General features: G+C 40.8%; 1 protein-coding gene across 1 annotated transcript; it reads left to right on the top strand.

Moving 5' to 3' along the window:
- Positions 1–809: 809 nt before the first annotated feature.
- Positions 810–9,031, top strand: casr (calcium-sensing receptor). Its single transcript, XM_017702874.2, has 6 exons — positions 810–1,006; positions 2,357–2,663; positions 2,858–3,697; positions 5,483–5,713; positions 6,963–7,086; positions 7,865–9,031. Exons 1-6 carry the CDS (start codon positions 810–812, stop codon positions 9,010–9,012), a joined length of 2,847 nt encoding a protein of 948 aa, XP_017558363.1. The 3' UTR covers positions 9,013–9,031.
- The last annotated feature ends 480 nt before the right edge of the window (positions 9,032–9,511 follow it).

Below are 9,511 nucleotides of genomic sequence, written 5' to 3'. Positions count from 1 at the left end.
ATGTTGGAGATGGAGCTGCTGGGTAGAAGGAGAAGAGGTAGACCTCAGAGAAGGTTTATGGATGTAGTGAAGGTGGACATGGAGATGGTTGGTGTAAAAGTAGAGGAGGCAGTGGATAGGGCAAGATGGAGGCAGATGATCCGCTGTGGTGACCCCCAAGGGGAGCAGCCAAAAGAAGAAGAAGAAGGTCAATATTTAGAGAAAATAAATCTGTAAATCTGTCAGTATTTTGAGAATCTTAAAAATGACTGAAAGTTATTGAAGGTTACTTGAAGCTAAAGCCCTCTTACTGTAAGAGCAGTAGTTTGAATCTTTTTCCTCGTTGTAAATTTGTGCTGAAATGGAATCTTGAGCTTTTAGATTTTGAGGAATGAAGTGCATCTCATTGTTTTTGTTTTTCTGTAGGACTTTACTGCTGATTACAACCTCGTCCAGTGTGTACCTTGATGGACCAGTCTGTCCTGAGCGCTTTGCATCAATCAGAAAGTGTGTTAGAGATGAAGACAAGACTGGTCAGTTCACCACCAGAGGAGCGGTCAAAAAGATCAACGGCACCACAGATAGACCCTCAGTCAGCCACCTGGTGACCAGCAGCATGGGCTTTGCTGTTCATCAACTCCAGAAACCTCACTTTGTTTCTGCCTCATCCCTGAGTATTTTCATCCAGTGCCTCTGTTGAGAGGGAATTGTGAATACTATGTTCTATAACTTAAAAGTAATTAATTAAATGGAGAAACTGTGGAGCCTCGAGGCAGCGATCCTTACTTCTGAATAAACAGCTTGTTTGAATTATACTCAGAGCTGAGACCATGAGGTTTTATCTGAAGTTCTTCCTGCACTACCTGGTGCTGCTGGGCTCTAACTCTGGCATTTCTACCTACGGTCCCCACCAGAGGGCTCAGAAGACTGGGGACATCCTTCTGGGGGGGCTCTTCCCCATACACTTCGGAGTGGCCTCCAAAGATCAGGACCTAGCTGCGAGACCAGAGTCAACTGAATGTGTGAGGTATGTCAGAGAGGCAATGTTTTGAATGTGTTGACTTATTTTATTAGCTACATAGTATGTTGTTGCCGTTGGTACAAAACCTGGTAACTCTGCAGAAGGAAAACAATCCCTGAGGTTTAATGAAATTAAAAAAAAAATTTTCTAAGTAATTCTGGTCATTACTATTGCCCATTTGTCGCATGTTTAATAGAATGTAAATTACAGCTAGCATTTTCAAATTATATAAACATAAAAAAAAGTTTTGCCCCGACAGCAAAAATATATTTGAAATTTATTTGCATTCAGTAAAAAATGATGGTCTGTTTGCAACCTGTTGGGTTGCATTAAAAAAAAACAGTAGCTGTGCCTGATTTATAAAGCAGCCCAGGCTGAAACACTCCTTATAACTTCAGGGTGAGTGGGTGGGGCTAAACTGCTGTATCTACACGTGCTGCTTTGTATGACATCTCAACAAACACACAACAATAATTACAGAATGGCTTGTTTTCACAACTCCGTTTCGATTAGTATTAGCGCCGATACTGGCACTTGAACGCAGTATTGGTATTGGCGATGGGGTTAGCCTTTAGCCTCAATTTGAACTTGAGCAACGCAGCTCACTAGCTGGGCCTGTGCGTTCACTAGCCTCACTTGCAGTGCGATGGTGATATTTACTGAACGGACGCTCAGAGATGCAGTGAGAGTGAACAAGATGCACATATGAGACAAATGTGGATGTGAAACATTCAGCTCCATTTTGAGCTAGAGAAGCTGCTGTGTGATGATCTGTAAAAACCACAGACTTATCTGTTTACTGTTCAATTCTGTTTATAAGTGTTTTTCACAATAAAGATATTTAACATTTACTTAATTTGTTAAATATGGCTCTTATTATTAATTATATAATAGTAAATACTAAATATACACAGTTAATAAAAAAAAAATTCTTACACATCTAATAAATATACTCCAACGAGTAATTGCCATCTAGCCATGTTGAGTGTGTTTTATTTGTGACACGAAACATAGATTTGACCAAAATAAAATATTTAAAAATGTAATTGTATGAATTTCAGGACTAATATGTGAGTTAGGCTAGTATTTGTATTGGCCAGTGCTTAAAGATCAGGTATTGGTATCAGAAGGTACAAAGTGGTATTGGTGCATCTCTAGTTTGTATGGACCTGGTATGGGTCCGAAATCTGAGCAATATTTATGTATTACAGCAAACTAAAGCAAGAAAATGTAGTTCTTCCATGATATGGACCCTAAATGAAATGACAAATTAGGCCCATCACAAAATATTTCAGAACAAAATAAGCCCTCAGTTTTAAACTTGGTTAAAATTGACAAACGCTCTGTGTTGTTCAGGTATAATTTCCGTGGCTTCCGCTGGCTGCAGGCCATGATCTTCGCCATTGAGGAAATCAACAACAGTTCTACTCTTTTACCCAACATCACCCTTGGCTACCGTATATTTGATACCTGTAATACCGTCTCCAAAGCTCTGGAAGCTTCTTTGAGCTTTGTGGCACAGAATAAGATCGACTCCCTAAACTTGGATGAGTTTTGCAACTGCACTGGGAATATCCCATCAACCATTGCTGTAGTTGGGGCCTCTGGATCTGCAGTCTCGACAGCTGTGGCGGACCTTGTCGGTCTCTTCTACATCCCACAGGTGAGACTTGTTTTTGTATATTTTTGGATACATGTCATAAAATGAGAAGAGAAGAATGTGTGAATTAATGTACTTTGTTGATGCAGCATATGAGCTGACCCGCTTATTTTGTCCTTTCCTCCTTCCTTCACTTAATCTTGTTCTAAATTCAAACTCTGTTTTCTGTCATCCATCGTTCTATCTTGTTCCATCAGATCAGCTATGCTTCTTCCAGTCGCCTTCTGAGCAACAAGAACCAGTACAAATCCTTTATGAGGACCATCCCAACGGACGAGTACCAGGCCATTGCCATGGCAGCCATCATTGACCACTTCCAGTGGAACTGGGTCATTGCCATTGCTTCAGACGATGAGTACGGCCGGCCAGGCATTGAGAAGTTCGAGAACGAGATGCTTCAGAGGGACATCTGCATAGACCTCAACGTGCTCATTTCCCAGTATCTTGACGAGGCTGAGATTGTCCGTCTTGCAGATCGCATTGAGAACTCTACTGCTAAGGTCATCGTCGTGTTCGCCAGCGGACCTGACGTCGAGCCGCTAGTTAAAGAGATGGCTAGGCGTAACGTCACTGACCGAGTCTGGTTGGCGAGTGAAGCTTGGGCTATCTCTAGCCTTGTGGCAAAGCCTGAATACCTGGATGTGATGGGGGGCACGATTGGCTTTGCGCTGCGGGCAGGCCACATACCTGGATTCAAGGAGTTCCTGCAGCAAGTTCATCCAAAGAAGTGCAGCCACAATGAGTTTGTCAGGGAGTTTTGGGAAGAGACGTTCAACTGTTATCTGGAGGACAGTCCCCGGAAGGAAGACAGCGAGAACGGCAGCACCAGCTTCAGGCCGTTGTGCACAGGTGATGAGGACATCTCGAATGTAGAGACACCTTACCTCGATTACACTCACTTGAGGATCTCCTATAATGTCTACGTGGCAGTTTACGCCATAGCTGAGGCACTGCAGGACATTCTCACCTGTACGCCTGGGAGAGGACTCTTCGCCAACGGCTCCTGTGCTGATATTAGGAAAGTGGAGGCATGGCAGGTAAAATGATCATTGTGTTGAGCAGGTTAGGTCAGTCTGTTTTTGGTCAGTTTGAATATGGATGAGAATTAGGTACTCCCAGGCCTGGCTGCAGGATCAAATAGACAAGAGGCAAAAGAATAATCAAACTCATGCATATATTCAGCTGTGAAAAGTAATTAGGTGAACATTACAAATATTTAATACATCTTAGTCTACTCACAAAAGGTTTACCTTGGTACTGATGACACAACTTATAAATCCAAGGGAGCTTTTTTAGCTGTTTCTTTTGCTACTGTTGAGACTGTGAGTGGAGTCAGCCTACGTTCTTGTTGGGATGTTGTATAAAATTAAGACATTAAAAATCAAGTCACAATGATAAACTTTCCATATGTCACAGAAAATGAACCAAACTGAGAACTAGGGCACAATCACAACTGACTGGTCCAGCATTCCAACCTCGGACTAGAAAAAGTGTAGACCTGGAGCTCAATTTCTGGACAAATTCCTTGTATGTCTGGTTTGTGGCAAATAAAATATTCTAATTTATAGAAAATAATCACAATTTAAATGACAATCACTATATTGGTCAGAAAATTGCCAGTTTGATTATTGTCCCCAAATTGTTGAGCCTTACTGAGAATGGCAGCTCATATCAGGCCATCTTGACTACAAGATCTAAACAGTTTGCTCTGCAAGGACATTCACGTAATTACAGTGAGTGCAGTTTAAAAGTTAAGTTACTTCTCAGGCATAATAGAAATGCCAAGCGTGAATATTGTATTCCAACATTGCTCCCTCATGCCACCCCTCCCGGCACCAGGCCTGGGTACTCTGATCAAAATAGAGCAGTAAATTCAAATGTTGTACCACTTAGATGCACCTAAGTGTGTGATCTTCTAACTGTTCAATCAACTCTCTTTGGCCAGGAGTCCAAAAGAGCATTACTGGCTCTCACTCACCCCACTCAGTGCAATGATTGCCCACATGGGCTTCTGTTAGCAAACATAACAGAATTAGCACTTAGCATTCTCCTCCAATCATGGCAGTGGAGCTTTGCATGTCCTTAAGAAAGTTGGGGATAAATTTGGGTCAAAAAAAGCAAATTGTACATTATTTGCTGCCTACGCTGCAAAAAACAGTATCTTGTCAAGTAAAATTATCTTAAATTTACTCAATAAATCTAATATATCTCCTGTTTAGATTGTTGTAAACTTAATTTAAGATGATTTAACTTGATTCCTCAAGAGTTTTTACTTGTTTTGAGTAGTTTTATTCAGTAAATTTGTCTCAAAATGTTGGCAGATAATTTTGCTTGTTTTAGAAATGCGCTTGAAACCAGCAAAATTATCTGGCAGTATAATGAGATGAATTTACTTGATGAAATTAGATAAAACCAGTAAATAATGTCTAGAAAGGAGAATAATAGTATAATAGGCACAAAACGATATCAAAATGAGAAATAGAAGATAAATAGACTAGATTTCCAGTGATTTCACTTGACAAAATACCATAAATTGCAGTGTAAATTGATTTGTCTGGAAATCAATATGCATGAGATACGAGTAACAGCATATACACAGTTGTAGAAAGTAATTAGGCAAATACTACAAATGATCCATTGATTAATGTTTAGTCAAAGTATTTTAGGCAGTAAAATTGGAAGTGAGAATGCAAGCCCAACCTAAAGCTGCGACTTAATGAAGAAGCTTTTCATCCGTGTGGAGGTTTTACGGATCTCAACAATGAAATATTATTCTAGGGGAAAAAGTCTGTTCTGGACCTGCTCCTGTTTTTATTCCACAGGTCCTAAAGCAGCTGAGGCACCTGAAGGTCCAGAACAGTGTCGGGGAGAGAGTGCGTTTTGACGAAGCCAGTGAGCTCTCTGCTAACTACACCATCATAAACTGGCATCGGTCACCTGAAGACGGGTCTGTGGTGTTTAAGGAAGTCGGCTACTACAGCATACATGGCAAAAAAGGGGCCAAACTTTCCATTGACAAAACAAAAATACTGTGGAACGGCTATTTGACTGAGGCAAGTCAAATAAAGGCATCCACGGGATGTGAATAAGCAGTATTACATTTCTTACATGTATTAAATTGGTTTTCATCGTTAAGTCCAAGAGTTAGAATATACAGTGGAACATGACCGATGACCATTGGCTATGCTTACATGCAAAGCTTTTAGCCAATCTGATTAAATACATTCCAATTACATATTTACACTGAGGTGTTTTTGCTCACTCTACTCATCATCTGATGAAAAATCTCTGTTTACATGCTCACTACAAGTTATCAGATCCAAAATGGGTACCACTTAGTGTACGTTACCATGACAACGAGCACCATGTGAGGTCCAGTGAGCGTGAGATCAGTTTCCAGTTGGCGCACTTGTGTTTTTAATGGCTTTTAACTGATGTCAGACTCAGAAAAACGTCCTTCACATGTACTTATAAAGGAAGCGGCGAGAGGAAGACATCGTTTTAATAAGCTGGACACCCATTCCACCGGCATCTTTTAAAGAAGAGTATAAACATAATTTCCTCTGCTGACCAGTTTCTGCTCCGCAGTGTTGAACGGTATAAACCTTCGTAATGACGTGACGCGTAGAACCTACTTACACGTTCTGATTGGGAATGTAATCAGCTACAGGTGTTTACATGGTTATTCTTCTATTTAATGAATTATCTACAGGATTACCCACCTCGTTCAATCGGATAGAAGTTGTATTGCAAATGGCCTATTTGGAATAAACTAGTATACATGTAGACTAGTATATATACATTCTGATTTAGCTATTAGTTGGATTATTAACGGATTATCAGGTTGCATGTAAATGTGGCTACTGACTTCAAAAAGAGGTTCAGTATGGAAAATTTGTGAATACAGTGCTGCTCCATGGGTTCACTTTACTGTGTTTTGGCTTGCTGGTCAAATTTCCTTCTTAGAGGCGTAATGATGCATAGAATTTCAAATACAAAACAATAGGATACTATGGCGTGTCAATGAAAGACATTTTTTCGATACAGCAAAAATAAAGAGTGCTTTGTGTTCACATATCCATGTTTTTTTTTAACCAGTAGGTGCCACATGTTCAATTTTGATATGATTTTCAATACATTTTGATATTTATGTTTGTTATTTGTATGTTTTGGCTTTGTAAGCATCTGTCAAACTGCCCTGAAAAATAAACCCACAACCACTAGAATCTACAATTGATTTTCGAACAAGCCTCCCATTTGGTTTTTTTAAATAAATCTTTTGTCCCTGTTCACTTTCACTAGGTGCCGTTTTCAAACTGCAGTGAAGACTGCGAGCCGGGGACCAGGAAGGGGATTATTGATGGAATGCCCACCTGCTGCTTCGAGTGTACGGAGTGCTCTGATGGAGAATACAGCGATCATAAAGGTGGGTTAGTGTTGGGTGTGGTAAAAACTTTACATCACAATACAAGGTGATTCAAAAAGATTTATCCGATTTCAAAGAGCCATATTTTTACAACCGTGAGGCACCTAGGAACCAATCACATACCTATTGAAGAGGGGGTCATAGAGTTTCTGACTATGCTTACTTAAACCATTTACAATTTACACCCCATCTGAGGGAACTCGCTTATTCACTCAAGCATGTTTAGCAGTCTAAAGTTTCTCCACAAGACAGAGCAACTCCTTGTATTTTCTTTGAGAATTTAAAGCAAAGTGTTAAAATATTTTTTCAAATTTGAGTCTGTATGTTCTTGCTTCTCAGAGGTACACTTTTTAATATTTTAATAATTTAATATTTATTTCACCTTTCCAAAAGAAATTAAAGAAATATATCATAAATGTTTATGAAAAACTGCTAAATTTCAGCATTTAGCCCACAAGATCCTGATCAATTGAACAGTTACTCTTTTTTTGTGATGAAACATGCAGTTGGTCAGTCATGTACTGACATTGTCCATGATATGCTTAGAAAAGTGTATTGTAACACAACATGATGTTATTTATTCCAAAATAACAATAAACATTGCTGATCACCCCTAAACACTGTCGCTGAAAACTTTCTCAACCTGAACCTGCATGCAAAGATTTTTCACTTTTTTAGCCTCTTTTTCTATTTATTTATTTATTTATTTATTCATTCATTCATTCATTCATTCATTCATTCAAAGTTTCCAACATCTCAACTTTCCCTTCGTCCACAGATGCCAGTGTTTGTACGAAGTGCCCCAACAATTCTTGGTCAAATGGAAACCACACGTCCTGTTTCCTAAAGGAGATTGAGTTTCTGTCCTGGTCAGAGCCATTTGGAATTGCATTGGCTTTGTTTGCTGTACTGGGGGTCCTCCTGACATCCTTTGTGATGGGTGTCTTTGTGCGATTTCGGAACACGCCTATAGTTAAGGCCTCAAACAGAGAGCTGTCCTACTTGCTGCTGTTCTCGCTCATCTGCTGTTTCTCCAGCTCTCTCATCTTTATCGGGGAACCTCAGGATTGGACATGCCGTCTACGGCAACCTGCCTTTGGCATCAGTTTTGTCCTATGCATCTCCTGCATTCTGGTGAAGACCAATCGAGTTCTGCTGGTATTTGAGGCTAAGATACCAACCAGTCTCCATCGCAAGTGGTGGGGGCTGAACTTGCAGTTCCTCCTGGTGTTCCTGTTTACATTTGTGCAAGTGATGATCTGCGTGGTCTGGCTGTACAATGCTCCGCCAGCGAGCTACCGAAACTACGACATTGATGAGATCATTTTTATAACCTGCAACGAAGGTTCTATGATGGCTCTGGGTTTTCTGATCGGCTACACGTGCTTGCTGGCAGCCATCTGCTTCTTCTTCGCCTTCAAGTCTCGGAAGCTCCCGGAAAACTTCACCGAAGCCAAGTTCATCACCTTCAGCATGCTGATTTTCTTCATCGTCTGGATCTCCTTTGTTCCCGCCTACTTCAGCACCTATGGAAAGTTTGTATCTGCTGTGGAGGTCATTGCCATCCTGGCCTCCAGCTTCAGCCTGCTGGCCTGCATCTTTTGCAACAAGGTCTACATTATTCTCTTCAAGCCATCCAGGAACACCATAGAGGAAGTCCGCTCGAGCACAGCAGCTCATTCCTTTAAAGCGGCAGCGAAAGCTACGCTGAGGCGAAGCTCCGCCTCCAGGAAGAGGTCCAGTAGCGCAGGCGGCTCCTCGGGTTCCTCACCCTCCTCGTCCATTAGCCTGAAGACCAATGGTAATGAGGCAGCCACTCCCTCCGAACACAGACGGTGCCAAAGGCCTAGAGTGAGCTTTGAGAGCGGGACAGTTACTCTCTCACTCAGCTTTGAGGAGGCGAGAAAGAACTCGATAAAACTGTAAAGCGTCCTTGATATTAGCTACTTAAGTTTTAAACATTGATGGGTTTTAAGCAACAATCTGGACTAAAATTAAACTTGCACAATTTTCCCTTCATTCTTATTATAGGCAAACAACAGGGGTCTCTAGTTTTAGCAATGGAGCTACAAGGCTAAGTAGCATTGTGCTAACTGCATACCTGAATCAACAAACCCTCACCTCTAACCGTGTGGACTTGTTCAGTATCTCTAATAGACTTCATTATGTGGTATCTGACGCTGTATGACACCATTAGCATAACTAACACAGCAGTAGAAGCCTAAATAGCTGCTTCTGTTCATGGAAAATTGTGTAAATTTGATTTTCTTTGAGCTTCTTTGCCTCTTAAACTGGCTGGAACAGACAAGATTTAGACAAATTATTGCTTTGTACTTTGCTCTTGGATATTATTTACAATGGAGATCTTCTACTGATCTTTGCATTGCTGATGATTTTGACTCCCTCACAGAGCTGGACTTGAGTT

Source organism: Pygocentrus nattereri, chromosome 23 (assembly GCF_015220715.1).
Source record: "Pygocentrus nattereri isolate fPygNat1 chromosome 23, fPygNat1.pri, whole genome shotgun sequence".
NCBI classification, from domain to species: Eukaryota; Metazoa; Chordata; class Actinopteri; order Characiformes; family Serrasalmidae; genus Pygocentrus; species Pygocentrus nattereri.
Note: the sequence above shows the minus strand (reverse complement) of the source record. Positions and strands in the feature narration are given on the sequence as shown.

What these genes read in the sequence shown, in the direction of transcription:
- casr (XM_017702874.2), top strand. Translation starts at nt 810, where the DNA reads ATGAGGTTTTATCTGAAGTTCTTCCTGCACTACCTGGTGCTGCTGGGC. An exon ending in GTCTCTTCTACATCCCACAG is followed by an intron (nt 2,664 to 2,857) that starts GTGAGACTTGTT and finishes TTGTTCCATCAG; the next exon opens with ATCAGCTATGCTTCTTCCAG. An exon ending in GGAACGGCTATTTGACTGAG is followed by an intron (nt 5,714 to 6,962) that starts GCAAGTCAAATA and finishes CACTTTCACTAG; the next exon opens with GTGCCGTTTTCAAACTGCAG.